Genomic DNA, 15,906 nt, shown 5'->3' with positions numbered 1-15,906 from the left:
TGAGGTTGAAAGTGTTGGAATGAAAATTTACTATTCTATTGATTCACTGTTGTTGTTATCAGTTCTTGGAAATGAGAGGGAATAAAAGTAACTGTATTTTCACGTAAACAATCAAGCAGAGAGAGAGACAATTAATGAATGAATCACAATTCCATTCACATTTTAATTGACTTATTACAATGCGTATTTATAACACTTAGACAAAATTAAACTAATGGTAATGCGTGAATTTACCATTGCCTAATTACAGTTAAATGAATTTTAACCGTCCACTAATAATAATTGCCAATAATACACAAGTTTTAATTACCTCACAATGCTCTTCCTTAATTCAAACTTGCAAGGCTTAGCATTCTTATCTTGCTTCTCATATCTTCAAACTTGCTAGTCTTCAAGCCCTTTGTGAACATATCTACTAACTGGTCTTCTGTACTGCAGTGTTCTATTGCAAGTTTCTCTTTGGCCACTTGATCTCTAAGGAAATGATACTTGATCTTTATATGCTTGCTCCTTCCATGAGCAATTGGATGTTTTGCTAAATCAATAGCTGACTTGTTATCCACTTTCTATTGTGAGGTAATTAAAACTTGTGTATTATTGACAATTATTATTAATGGACGGTTAAAATTCATTTAACTGTAATTAAGCAATGGTAAATTCACGCGTTGCCATTAGTTTAATTTTGTCTAAGTGTTATAAATACGCATTGTAATAAGTCAATTAAAATGTGAATGGAAGAGTGATTCATTCATTCGTTCTCTGTCTCTCTCTGCATGATTGTTTACGTGAAAATACTGTTACTTTCATTTCGATAACAACAACAGTGAATCAATAGAATCAATAATGTGACCGCCAGGAACTCTGACACCGCCTGCATGATTCTCTCTGCATGATTGTTTACGTGAAAATACTGTTACTTTCATTTCGATAACAACAACAGTGAATCAATAGAATCAATAATGTGACCGCCAGGAACTCTGACACCGCCTGCATAGAACAGGAACTGATCCCCAACCGACTTGCAGACTGATACAAACAACGCCGCCATGTGAAGCTGGAACATGATACTCTACTAACAACAACCAACCACACGCCGCAATACCCGAAACCACACTCATATGAAAATCTCCAATACTCGAAACAGAACAACCAGAGACCCGACTTGAAACATGAGAAATCAATTGCAAAGCGGCATATAATCCAGCGAACACACTGACTGCAACGCTCTGATCTTCCGCACAGACAGCCACTCCACGGTCCTCACCTGGAACCGATGCCTAACCGATGATTAGCCTTGGGTTCAAGTGCCATTGCAATAAATTACAGTTTAGAGATTTATATTTGATGTTGAAACAGTTCCATGATAACCTTTGTACATTTTCAAACATTTGATAACAGAAGCAGCTTGTTCTTGAAAATACTGTTATTTCTTGCTTCCCAAGGTAGTCCTTGATTGTTACTTATGCAAGAGATACTAATAACTCGTAAAGGAATTAAGAGTGAGCCAGAACTTGTGACCAAACAGACAAGTAATGTTTGTAGGCAATAGGCATGTATTCCTCACATGAGAGGTATCAGGTGGCTGTGGAGAATTTAAAAGACAAACAATTTCATACCACAACCTTCATAAGTAACAATCAAGGACTACCTTTGTTGAGTTTGTTCACAGTAACAGCTAGCAAGAGTAGACCATAACTTACAGATAACTTTCTTCACTATATTACAAATCCCATTTGCATGGACTCTTAGAATTTTACCCCCTCAAGAAGGATTATTTTTTTCCCTCAAGATCGATGCCTTTTGGTATCTCAATTTATCGATTTCCTTTACTAGATAATCTAAAGTCGTGTCAGTAACATGGTTAGGGGTGCATCCAGCATCGAGCATCATTTTTAAGAACTTGTAAGCATCTTTGACTAGGCCAGCCTTGCTGTGAATTTCAATCAACGTATTATAAGTGACAATATCAGGATTTATCCCGCTGCTCCTCATTTGCTCAAAGAACTTGTTCACCTCATCGATTCGCCCTGCCTTCCCCAAAGCATTGATGAGAGTGTTATACATAACTATGTCAAGATAACCGCCCTGTTTCAGCAGACGATCGAGAACAGCACTGGCTAGATCTGCTCTTCCCATCTTTCCTAAACCTTGAATTATCATATTGTACGTAGCGATATCAGTTGGACAGAGCTTTTCTCCCATTTCTGACAGAACGGCCCACGCCTCGTTAAAATAGCCTTTTTTGACAAAGGAGCTCATGATAGAATTATAAGTATAACTGACAGGACCCACACCCGCGTCGGTGAAAATCTCAAACAATTTACAAGCCAAGCTCAACTTTCCCTTGGCCAAAAATATAGACAGGAAAGTATTCACCATATCAACATCGAAAGAATCAGGCCCTTTTTGTTGAACTCTCTGTCCACGGTCGGGTGTAAACAGTCGTGGAGCATCGCCATTTGACTTCACAATACGCTTGGCCAATTTATCCATGTATGGAGATGATGACCACTCGTCGATTTCTTCAGAGGAAGTTTCCACCTCATCATCATCATCATCCTGGTGACGAGTTATGAAACTCATGATCTCACTAAACCCTCCTTTGGAAGGGAACATTGGCGAGTAATCCTTTTCCTTGGAATGCAAGTTATTGATAGAAGCTTCCATTCCGGCTTTCCACCTAAGAACACCGGGTAACAGATCCCCTTCCCTAACATGCTTGATGAGCCTATCCGTCCAATCCCAACGACCGTGCTTATGAATGCCAACCAAGAGAGATGTTATCGTAACAAGATCAACAGAAAAGCCTCTGACTTCCATTTCCTCCACCAACTCCAAAGCCTCTTCCAAATGACCCTCTTTACAAAGTTGCAGCACAACAATGCTGTAACTAATCCCATCCACAAACTGACCTTTCTTTTTAAGATCACAAAAAAGCGTATAACCAGCTTCCGATCTCGCATTCTTCATAAGTCCATGAATCAAAATATTATAACTCCAACAAGAAGCTTTCACCCCTTCTTGAGTCATTCTCTCAAACATCTCACACGCTTCATTAACCTTACCAGCCTTGAAAAATCCATCCAAAACACAATTATACACAATCACCCCAGGACGAAACCCATTATCCTTCATCTCATTAAAAATCCTCACACCCTCATCCATCCTACAACTCCTACAACAACCCCGAACGAGAGTCCTGTAAGTAAACTCATCCGGTTCATAACCACACTCTTTAAGCTCATTCCACACAACTATCGCATCATCAATCTTCCCAATCTTACAAAGAACCGACAAAACCGTATTATAAGTACACATATCAGGCCCAAAAAGATTCTTATCCTCCTTCATCTCATTAAAAAGCGTCATCGAAGTAACCAAATCACCCCAAGAACCAAAAGCATGAATACAAATATTATAACCCCATGAATCAAAACTAAAACTTTCCCTTTCCCTCAAAGTATCAAACACATTTCGAAACTCTTCCTTCATCCGGGCTTTCGTAAGAGCCGAAAGCAAGTAATTCGAAGAACCAACGATAACCGAATTCAAATTCGAACACTCCTCAACTGATAAAAGGTTATTGAAAATAGATAAAGCAAGATGAATTTGATTGTTTTTGAGTGAAGCAATAAGAAGAGAGTTGTAAATAAAAGGTGTAGTACCAACAGGTTGAAGTTTCTGTGTTTGAATATAATCCAAAATATCAATAACAAAATGGAAATTTTTATTGTTGTTATGAGAGAATTTGATGAGGAAATTGAGGAGATTGTTGAATGAATCGGAGTCGAAAACGATACCGGTTTGTTTCATGGAGTGGAGAAGCTGAGGGAGGTGTTGATGGAGGAGCGAAAGAGGGGTAGTGGGATTGCAGAGGTTGCGGAGAATGAGAGAGTAGGTGGTTTGAGAATGAACGGTGTTGAGTGAATTGAAGAAATTGAGTTTGTGGGAAATGTGGAGGGATGGGTTTGAGAGGATTTTGAGGATTAGGGTTTGGGTGATGATGGGTTTGTTGTTGATGATTTGGGATAGGGTTTGTGGGTTTTTGAAGAGGGTTTTGGTGATGGAAGCTACAGTGAGTAATTCTGCAACTTGTTTCAATATTGATGGTGTTTTCATGTTTCATTGGAATAGCAGTAACGGCCAAACAGTGGCACGACCAGCAGTGGCGGCGCGGACTGTAACCGGCGCTGGTAGCGGTTGCGGATGCAATCGGCGGTGGCAATTATGTGGCCGGAAGAAGAAGAAGAAGGAACAACAAGGCATGGAACGTGGTTTTATTTTCATATTATTTTATTAACTTAATTGAATCATTTCATATTTTTTAATTATTTTTTATATAATAGATCAACTGCATAAATTATTTATAAGATAAATTAGATAAATGATATATTAGTGGAACCCTAGTTTTAATATTCATATTGAATTTCTAGTCTAAATCATCAATACCAAGCCATCAAATGTAATACTATATAATTTATGAATATGATATAAAATTTAAAAGAAAATAAAATAAAAGAAAAAGCCCATTGTGGTCAATAGTGACCATATCCATAAATTTTATTTCAATTTTTTCAGTATTAGTCACTAAACATGTTACATTACATCATGCCATATTTAATAAAACTGAATAAAATGTTGATTACATAGAAGAAATTATCATGCATAATAGGTATCTCATGTTCACTTAAGGAGAAACATTCTTTAAAGAAGGAGGAATTGGAGGAAACAATGGCGGAAAAGGAAATGACAAACTTGGTGGTGATGAGGTTGGTGGAAAAGGAAACAAGGGTGATGATGATCCTATTGGAGATATTGGAGGAGGTTGAAATGGATTAGGAATTAATGGTGTTTGAGTTGGTGGTTGAAGTGGATTAGGGACTAATGATGGTGGTTGAAATGGATTAGGGACTAATGGCGATGGTGGAAACAATGGATTAGGAGGAATGTTAAATGAATCAATGTTAACTACTTTTGATTCGTCCTCGTTATTCGGAACTAATGGTGATAATATCGGGGGCAATATCGGTGTAAGAATTTCCGGTGCTAAAGGAATCGGAGGAAGCAAAGGAAGAACACCACTACTAGGCGTGTTTGGATCTCGAAGTGGAGGTGGAAAAGATGGATCTATTTTCGGAGGAAATGAAGATCTTTTCGAAGAATCAAGAACAAAACTACTTGGTTTTTGGTTACATAGGTTTGGTTGTTTGAGTGGTTTGAATGAGAAGAAACCTGCCGAGAATATGTGGAGTCCTTGTTTTCTTGATTTTAGGTGAAGTGACGAAGATGTAGATGTTGAGGCTATAGAACAATATGGTTCATTGCTGCTTACTAGTTTCACTACACATTCTTTGATTCTCTTCACATGTTTGCTCACCGAGAATGGAAGTTGGATTCTGAATTCACCATGTTTGTTTGTCTTTACTTGTTTCTTGAATCTCGGTTTTGAAATGGCGTTTTCGTTTTTGCATTCTACTTCAACTGATGCACCTGCAAATGTCTTTTACGTGTTAGTGTCTGAAGTTGACAAAAAATGTAATTAAAAGTTAAAAAAGTGGAACTGAAATGAAATGATTTCCTATTGAAAAATCTGATTGAATATAATCACTTTTATGTAACACTGACACCTCTAAACAAAAATATGTCTGATATCCGATATATCCGATGTGTGTTAGTGTCTGAGAATGACATATTCAATTTATTTATTTTTTTAAATTATAAAATTCAATTTTCTATAACAAAAAATGCAATTAAAAGTTAAAAAAATGGACCTGAAATGAAATGGTTTCCCATAGAGAAATCTTGTTGGAAACATGTGTCACAAAAAACAGTGCCAACCACAACAGCAGAAGTAGGTTTCTTATGATGATGGGCAGCCTCAGAAAAAGCACCAAATGTTACAATAAAAAACATTATTACAAGAAACCAAGACATTCTAAGGTTTGTTCTCTTACAAAAACTCTTGTCTATGTTTTAATATCTTGTACTATGTTCAAGTATATATATGTTGTTATGATCCTTTCTTAAGGCTATTTATGGCTATCATGCAAAAGCAACTCAACCGTAAACTACAATGCAGTAATTGTAGGTTTGTTTTCCCATCACTAAAGATGCTCATAGTTAGATTGTGATTAATATTATGGGTATGGTTTCTTTGTGTATGGTTGAGACCTTGTGGTGATTCACGAGACAGAAAAGTAGTCACATAATGTGTGAACAATGAACATATGCAATACATGACAGATGAGTAATGCATAGGAAGTGTGTCTTATATGGATTCATTCACATTAAGAGCTACTAGCTAGCTAGCACAGAAAGAATGAGATAGTAGAGAATATTCTACACTTTTTCTCTCTCTTTCTAAAGGAACTTTTTCTTCATAAAAACGAAAACAAATATGTATGAGGATTTCATAGGTTAAATTTTATTCAAAATATTTTTGGTACTTTATAAATATTAACTTATGAGGATTGCATAAGTTTAATTTTATTCAAATTAATTATAAATTATAATAAAAATAAGTAAAAGTTAAATTTGAACGAGAGTAATTCAACTAAAATGTATTAATTGAGTTAAATGAGAGTAAATTATTGGTGTAAAGTTCAATCCTTAACGACAACAATTATTTATATTTATTAAATAATGTAAATAAGGGTATATAGTTAAATTATAGATTGTTCGTATATTTGTTAGTGAAATGATTTTATCCTTAATTAATTTTCTCACGAAAGAATGTTTAAGATCTATATGCCTAAATTTTTTATTTTATACTTTACTAGATGCTCTTAATAGGGTGGCTTGGCTATCACAATGTATCAATACTTTCGAAACATTGTCTTTAGTCAATGGAACTTCCAACAGAAGGTCTATTAACCATTCAGCTTCTTGACCAGCGGAAGCAAGAGCCACAAACTCTGAATCCATTATTGAAAGAGTAATACATGTTTGTTTCTTGCTTTTCCAAGAAATCACACCTCCAGCCAATGTTAATATCCACCCTATTGTAGATTTATGATCTCCAGCACTCGATATTCAACTCACATCGGTATATCATTCTAGTATGGCAGGAAATCTACCATAATGAAGGCCAAGATTTTTAGTCTCTAAGAGGCAACCGAAAATCCTAGTTATGACCTTCCAATGTTCACCATTTGGATTGCTAGTAAATCTACTCATCTTACTAACTACAAATGTTATGTCTGGTCTAGTATATTGCATTAAATACATTAGACATCCAATTGCACTTGCATATTCCAATTGGATCACAATTCTTCTATCATTGATAATATAATCGGTAATACAAAGTTTAATCATTCCCTCAACAGAATATCCTTTTCCTACAAATACACCATTACGGATCAAAATTAGTTTGCCCGATTCATATGCATACTTAATATTCAGTTTTCTCAACAAGTTCCCACTAACAAGGTTCGTATTCATGTTAGGGACATGGTGTACATTGACAAGAGTGACTTTCTTTCGGAAGTGAAATTTAGTTCGACATATATCTTTTGAATAACTCTAGACCGTACTTCATTTCCCATATGCACTTCTTGTCCATCATTTACTTCAGAATAGGTTTTAAATGTTGCTTTGTCATAAGAAACATGCACGGTAGCACATGTATCATACCACCATCCTTGGACTTTGCCTTTGATTGCCATAATCTCGCTCACCGTAAAAATTAATTCTTCATTTGCATGAACAACATTAACTTTATTTTTGGACTTGTTATGCCTGCAATCTCGAGCAAAGTGGATTGGTTTGTCGCACACATAGCAGCCGCCTTTTGGTCCTTTTGGTTCGCTAGAGTTCTTGAACTTGTTATGTTCCTTCTGAGGGCCAAGATGGTTCTTCATGCCATCATGTTTCCTCTTTCCTTTTGCAATCACAGTATTGGCTTTAGAGTATTCAGCAGACTCCAACTTTTCTCTATCCTTTGTCTCCTCCTCGATTCATAGGTATTTCTGAAGTTTCTCCAACGAGAAATCCTCAGAACTATGAAACAATTTTTTCCTATATCCTTTCCACGAAGGTGCCAACTTTGTAATGATTGCACCAACTTGAAAAGCTTCTGAAATGTCTATTTTTACAGCTTTTATTTTATTCACGAGAATCAGTAACTCGTGTACTTGTGCAAGAATAGGCTTGGAGTGTAAAATTTTAAAATCAAAGTATTTAGATATTAATAAATTTTGCGTACCTTCCTTTTCAGCCTTAAATTTGATTTCGAGCACTTTCCAAATTTCTGTTGCAGACTGAGTATCCGTATACAGGTCGTAGAGACGATCAAATAGCGTATTCATAATATGTCTACGACATATCAATTTTTCCTCTTTACGTTTCTTGCGCTCCTTCTTGAGTTCATTAGAGTCATCCTCGGTTAGTTCAAGAATTGGTGTTAAGTCATGATCTAAGACATAGTGAACCTTCAGAGCAGTTAGTAGGAATGTCATCTTATCATGCTATATGGTAAAATTGGTTCCATCAAAGCGATACAACTTGATAAGGTCCTGGTTCATAACTTTGATGCTTGAAACTGCAGCGTCGGAAGCCATTTTTTGAATACTTTTAAGATTGTTAGATAAATCGTTAAAATTGAATGGATCCAAGTCTGAATCGTGATTAGTGTCACATTCCTTACAAGTATTTCAAGCACTCTTTTTATAGTCTTAGAGTTGGAACACAACAATACATAGGATAATTTAGCCTTCTAGTCAAATTTGCACAAGGTTGATGAAGATTTGAATCCAAGGAAGAGTGTTTGGAATTATGTGAAGAGGATGCACGATTTTGTTGTAATGATCATTGAATACTGAATAATGTATTTATGAAGACTTAAGTGCCCCCTACAAGTCTCCACTAGCGCATTTACGTCCATGCCCTTGGACCCGGTCCCAGAGCCGGAGTCGGTGTCGTCGATGGCGACACCAACGAGGGGTGGTTTGAATGAGACATATAGCATAATGTTTGAGACCACCATATTTGTCCATGTGACACTTTATCCTCTTTAGCTCCTTTATTGAGTTTAATGTTTTTAAGTATTTATAAATGCTTTTAAATTGAGCACCACTTTTCTATGTGAGACTATTGACAATGAATTTATTGTCATTAACTCAATTGCACACTTCTTGTCATATTGAAACACTCCAATGAGAATTGATTGTCCATAATTTCCAACATTTACTATCTATCTCGCAATATTTTATGTTTTCCTTATCCATACACATGCGAACTCACACGATATTTTCGTAAAGATTATTGTTTCATTTTGTGGCTATATATACATGAAACACAAGTAAAATGTTAAATTATCAAGTTCCACACGCCTTTACGAGTTCTAACTCTCGGACAAACTACACGAACCTTGGTGGACATGAGAAAGATTCACATATCTTGTATTCAATTGTTTTTTATTCAACTAACCTTCATTCGATTATAGAGAATTTGACTATGGGCCCATTTGTTTTTCCTTTTTTTTTTAATTATTTTTATAGTGTAACATAATTTTGTATAAAAAAAATTACAAAGAAACTTTTCATAAAAGGTTTAAATGAAATTTTGGTTTGAATAGTTATTCTTAAAATGTTATTTTAAATATTTCATCATTTTATTGAAACTTTTTTTGAATATCAAATTTAAATTAAAAAAAATCACTTAATTTGAATCTATTTCAAATAGCTTTTCATAAACATTATTTTTGAAATACAACTTTTTTTAAAAATTACGATTTCGACTATGTTTTGATCTTCAATAATGCATGTTTATGATATAGGATGTCAAACTTAGTATTTCAATTTAGAAAAACGAATATATAAAAACGTGTAATATTTTGAAAAACTATTTTATAAAATCCACTTTTTTAAAATACAAAGAAAAAATCCATTTTTTTCAAAGTTAAAACAAACATACCAGATACCTTAATTCAGTTGTCTTATTTTCTATGCTACGTTATTTTAGATGTAAACATAATGGCTCGTGCGTTGCATTATCCATTAATTTTAAGTTGAGAGGTGATGTGACACAAACAATAACTTAGAAAATAATGTAATCCTTGTATCATAGGATATATAAAACGATTGTTTGGTGAAGCCTTATTTCAACCGATATTATGCAAGAAGAAGAGTCTTTCATTCCTACCTCATGGAAGAGAAGACTTTTAAAGATTATGAGTTTTTGAAGTTGTTTGATGAAGCCTCACTAAAGAGCTTCATCTATGACATCTCTGAAGAGAAGTTTTCAAATTTGGTGAGGATGTTCTATTCCAATCTCAAGTATGTTAGTGAATTAATAGTATAGTGAAGAAGCAAAAAATCAAATCATCTCTTGAAGAGTTTGATGAGATATGTAACCTCTATTATACCAGTTCAGAGTACAAAGATGATGAAGATGCAAGTAATGATTATTCTTATATTCCAGCTGCTATATCCTTCTTAGATGATCCTAGTGTTGGCATCCTTACTTCTTTCAAGGGGAGTAAGTGCTCCTAGATATTCGTGTCACTCACTATATGGTTACACATATTCTTGTCCCAAGGAAACACAAATTTTGTCAATTATCCAAAATTGATGTTGTTGCGGTACAGAGATTTGTTAAAAAAATATAAAGAAGTTGTATGAGTGTTGTCATCCATCATATGATGGATATCAAAATAAAGAATATGTGGTTACCATTTGATGTACTGATAATAAAAATTAGTTTTTCATTGCAGAAGTTAGATGAGATTTATATTAGTGTGATTGTGAAACTTCATGGTATTTCATCGAGTATTGTGTCTGATAGAGACTCGAGATTCACGTTCAGGTTTTGGGAGAGTTTGTAGAAGGCGTTAGGTACTAAGTGGAGGTTGAGTTCCACTTATCTTCTGCAGATAAATGGTCAGACTGAGAGAACTATCCAGTCTCTATAGGACTTATTGAGGGCTTGTGTCTGCTTGGGATGGTTTTATGTCATTGATCAAATTTGCATACAATAACAACTACCATTATATTATTGGAATGACACCATTTGAGGCATTGTATGGGAGGAGGTGTAGGACTCCTCTATGTTGGTATGAGTCTGGAGAGAGTATTGTACTTGGGTCAGAGATTGTGAAGTAGAATACTGAGAAGGTGAAGATGATCCAAGAGAAGATGAAGACGTCTCAAAGTAGGAAAAAGAGTTACCATGATAAGCGTGGGAAATCTCTTGAGTTCCAATAAGGTGACCATGTATTTCTGAGAGTCACTCTTGTAATTTGGTTTGGATGTAAGCTGAAGTCTAAGAAGCTTACTCGTTGCTTTGATTGGTCTATATCATATTACACAACGAGTTGGATTTGTTGCCTACAGGGTGGCCTTGCCACCATCCCTTTCGATTTTGCATGATATTTTTCATGTATCCCATTTTCAGAAGTATATTCCTTATCCATCTCATATTATCCAAATGGATGATGTGTAAGTATGGGATAATCTAACTGTTGAGGCATCACCTATGAGGATTGAGGATCAAGAAGTGGAACAACTCAGAGATAAAGAGATTTCTCTGGTGAAGGTCAGTTGGGGAGGACCTATTTGGAGGGAATATTCCGTAGGAGCTGGAGATCCGGATGAAGGAATCTTATTCGGTTCTGTTTTCGCAAGGTAATTTTTTAGGGCAAAAATATTTTTAAGTGGGGGAGAGTTGTAACCCCCGATTTTTTAATTAATATTTAATTTAATTATTGGAGTGTTTATTTATGTTATTTGTGTTATTGTGAGGGTTTTAGGGGTATTTTAGTTATTTTAAAAATTAATGTGATTATAGAGTTGCGAGCAGAAAAATAAAATAAGATATAGTTAAATTATTAGAGATATTTGAATAATATTAGTTATTTAGTAAAATTTGAGAAAGTAGAATTATTAGGAATAATTCACAATTTTTTAGGATTTTTTTTAAATACTTATTTAATTGAAATTTTATTTAATTAAGTAATATAAATATAGAAATTGTGAGTTATGGGATGAAATTAGAAGTTTAATGAGATTTGAGTGTCAATGAGTAATATCCAAGAGTTAAGGGAGAGTTAAGAATTAACAAAAAGAAAATTAGGTTATTTAAATAGAAAAAGTGAGAGATTAAGATTTAGTTTGATACGTGAAAATGGAAAGTAGAGAAAGAGGTAAGGAATCCTAAGGAGCTCTAGGAATGAGAAGTCATATCCAAAAGCTTAAGAGATTCTGCAATTTCAAGGTAGGGGGAATTTCTTTATTGATGGGTGATTATAGACAGGGAGGGTGGTGAGGGATCTTTACCCTCCCATCAGCGCCAGAGTTTATATTATATTTTCTTTCTATTATATGTTTGACTAAATAGGGTTTGGGCAAAACCCTATTGCCATCGATCGATAAATAACTTAGTTTCTTTGTGTTACTCTAGGTGACCAAAGGATATTTAAGATAAATTCCTTATGGTCACCGTAAATGGTTTGTTATTTAAGAGATTGTATATTGATATATGCTATTGTTATAACATGTGTTAATATGAGATGTTTTGCAAGTGAATTATGGTGAGTTAATGTGAAAATCAAAATATTTAGATGTAAGTGTTTTTGGTACATTCCTAGAAATTTCACAATCAATATTTCCCCCTAATTTTTTCAAAAGGTCATAAAAGTTTTTGTAGAAATATGCTTCAATCCAAAGAATTTTGATGAAGACAACATGTATCAATGTAAAAAGATAAGAGCTTCAAGAGAATTCAAAGCATCAAGTTAATCAAGCCACACATGCATAGCAACATTTGGTTCAAGCTTCATTATCAAGCCAACACTTTTGCAAATTTGTTGAATCACTTCTAAGGTATATCTAATTTACTCTTAAATTAGTATACAAGTGTTCAACAATCATGTTTTGTATTTGCATATTTAACCTAACCATTTTTTAACATGTTGAAATGAAAAACAAATTTTACTTCAAATATTTTTCTGTGTTTCAACAGTGTTAACCGGTTAACCATATGGGTTAACCGGTTAACGGCCCTGTATTTGAAATTCTGAAGTTAACGTTAGATGCGTTAACCGGTTAACCCATTTGGTTAATCGGTTAACACTGTTCGTTTCAGCATTTCTTGGCCTCTTTTCATGAAAAATGTTTTCAAATACTTATACCTTTTCACTAATTTTTATGAAGAAAACTATACCTCTTTGAAAAGGTATTTTGATCAATATAAATTCTGGATTTTTTAAATGAAAGAATACCTCCAAGAACTTTCATAATAACTCAAGATAATCACTCTTTCATATTTGTTAATTTCTCATAAAAGTGTTCATAATTAATTTTTGAGAAGAAACTTTTTAACATTCTTGTTTCATCTCATTCCATTTCTTGTTGAACACTTATATATTATCCTTTGAGTGAATTATTTATCCAAGGAGAAGATCAATCAAGAGAAGATTGATAGTACTACACTTTATTCAAATCATCAAAGAAGATTTATTTTTGTTTGACTTGTGATCCAGGATTGTTGGACACAAGGGTTGGTGTTGCAAGAGGATTGTTCTTGCACACTTGATTGTTGTATAGTTGTTAGAACATAGGCTTCACCGGTTTATGGTGTGATAGGCTGTACAATCTAAAACTATAATAAAATCTCTTACAAGGTGTAAGGGGACTGGATGTACCTTCGGTTTGTGAAGGGAACCAGGATAATTCTTGATGTCGTTTTATTTTCCGCTTTATTGCTTTCATAACCTAGACACTTAGACGACACAAATTCATCCACCGATAAAATAACCAAAAAAATTTATAAAGCCTAATTCACCCCCCCTCTTAGGCTAATCCTGAAACTACAATTGGCATCAGAGCAAGTTATAGGTAACTTGTTCCTAGAGATCCATCATGGCTTCCGCAAGCATAAACCCGGTTTTCAAAGATGGTGGAAGTAGCAATAAGCCCCCACTCTTCTCCAGAGAATATTTCGATTTATGGAAAATCAGAACAAAGGCACATCTTGAGGCCCAAGGAGAAGGTATATGGGAAGCAGTTGAAAAAGGTCCACACAACCCGATGAATGTGGTGAATGGAGTTGGTACCGCAAAGTTAAAAAACACCTATGACGAAGATGATAGGAAAAAGATTCTGAATGAGAAGAAGGAAATCAACATACTCCAAAGCGCTCTTAGTATGGACGAGTTCTTTCGTATATCTCAATGTAAATCGGCAAAGGATATTTGGGACACCTTGGTAGAAACACATGAAGGAACCGCCGAAGTGAAGAGATCTAGGCTAAACACTCTAAGTCAAGAATATGAGATGTTCCGCATGCAGCCCGGTGAATCTATAGTTGCCTTACAAAAGAGATTCGTCCATCTAACAAATCACTTGATTGCTCTCGGTAAAACCTTCACCAATGATGATCTCAACCTGAAAGTCCTAAGATCTTTGACAAGAGAATGGCAACCGAAGGTGACCGCTATTTCGGAAAAGAAGAGTCTCTCAACGATGACATCCGCGTCTCTATTTGGAAAACTTCAAGAACACGAATTGGAACTTGGAAGGCTCGAGAAGCACGAAAGTCAAGAAAAGAAGTCCAAGGGAATTTCCTTGAAGGTTGATTCAAAAAATGACAAAGATGATGAGACGTCTGAAGATGAGTACTTTATGCTTCTTGTGAAGAAGCTTGGTAAGTTTTTTAATAAAAATAAAAATTCCTCTTATCCTAAAAAGAATAAACATTTCAGGAAAAAGGAAGCATCCACATCAATGCAAGACGTCACTTGTTATGAATGTGGAAAGCAAGGTCACATAAAGTCAGATTGCCTGAAACTTGCAAAGAAAGGAGGATTCAAAGGCAAGAAGGAATTCAAGAACAAAAAGGCTTATGTTGCTTGGGACGATAATGAGATAAGTTCATCTTCGGAGTCAGAAAGCGATGAATGTGCGAACATGGCTCTTATGGCTTCACATCACTCCGATGAAGAAATCGATGAGGTTAGTAGCAACTTTTCAGTTTATGACAATGACGCACAAGATGTTATAAATGAACTTTTAAAAGAATGCAAGATGTTGTATAAAAGTATTTCATCCCAAAAGAAACGAATTTCATCTTTAGAAGAAAATAATATTGCTTTGGAAAAATATATTGAAAGTGAAAAACAAAAGTTGATGGATGAAAAACAAAGTCTTGTATGTAAGAATTGTGAGTCTTTATCTTTCCAAATTGTTCAACTTAAAAGAGTTTTAGAAAGATATGAAAAATGTAAAATTGGTTTGGAGGAAATTCTTAGGCACCAAAGGTATCCTAATGATAAAAGTGGATTAGGATATTCTAAGTTTTCCAAACCAAGCACAAATGAGACCATTTTTGTTAAAGCAAGTGAACAAGTTGTTAAAGAGAAAGTAAACAATTCTAAAAGTGTGCATCAAAGTCATAAAAAGAAAATGATTGCTAAGAAGAAGAATTATGTTCCTATATGTAGAAGTCATTTTCAACCTACTTGTTTTTATTGTGGAATCAAAGGTCACACACCTAATGCTTGTTATGTGCGAAACATTGGCGTTGCAAAAGGGCATTATGTGTGGGTTGAAAAGGGTACTAACTACCAAGGACCCAAAGCAATTTGGGTACCTAACAAAACTTGATTTTGTTTTGTAGGTATGCTTGAATACAACTTCGAATCAATGGTATCTTGATAGCGGTTGTTTAAAGCATATGACGGGCGATGTCAACAAATTTTCACATCTATCTTTAAAGGCCAAAGGATATGTTACATACGGTGATGACAATAAAGGAAATATCCTTGGAGTAGGAACCATTGGAGCACCTCCTTTTACCATCATCGAAGATGTCCTTTATGTTGAAGGCCTAAAGCACAACCTACTTAGCATAAGTCAATTGTGTGACAAAGGGTTCCGAATCAACTTCACAAAGGATGAATGTTTAATAGAA

The 15,906-nt window shown here is 34.8% G+C and overlaps 2 protein-coding genes across 2 annotated transcripts; both read right to left on the bottom strand.

Annotated features, from left to right (window-relative positions):
* Positions 1-720: 720 nt before the first annotated feature.
* LOC127128693 (pentatricopeptide repeat-containing protein At4g01570) lies at positions 721-4,294 on the bottom strand. Its single transcript, XM_051058069.1, has 2 exons — positions 1,701-4,294; positions 721-1,264 (listed from the first exon to the last, which is right to left on the bottom strand). Exon 1 carries the CDS (start codon positions 4,117-4,119, stop codon positions 1,762-1,764), a length of 2,358 nt encoding a protein of 785 aa, XP_050914026.1. The 5' UTR covers positions 4,120-4,294; the 3' UTR covers positions 721-1,264; positions 1,701-1,761.
* A 235-nt stretch (positions 4,295-4,529) lies between these two features.
* On the bottom strand, positions 4,530-5,967 carry LOC127128692 (uncharacterized). The gene is made up of 2 exons (XM_051058068.1): positions 5,772-5,967; positions 4,530-5,490 (listed from the first exon to the last, which is right to left on the bottom strand). Exons 1-2 carry the CDS (start codon positions 5,932-5,934, stop codon positions 4,688-4,690), a joined length of 966 nt encoding a protein of 321 aa, XP_050914025.1. The 5' UTR covers positions 5,935-5,967; the 3' UTR covers positions 4,530-4,687.
* Positions 5,968-15,906: the final 9,939 nt, after the last annotated feature.

Source organism: Lathyrus oleraceus, chromosome 3, assembly GCF_024323335.1.
Source record: "Lathyrus oleraceus cultivar Zhongwan6 chromosome 3, CAAS_Psat_ZW6_1.0, whole genome shotgun sequence".
Classification (NCBI taxonomy): domain Eukaryota; kingdom Viridiplantae; phylum Streptophyta; class Magnoliopsida; order Fabales; family Fabaceae; genus Lathyrus; species Lathyrus oleraceus.
This window is presented reverse-complemented; position numbering and strand designations above follow the sequence as displayed.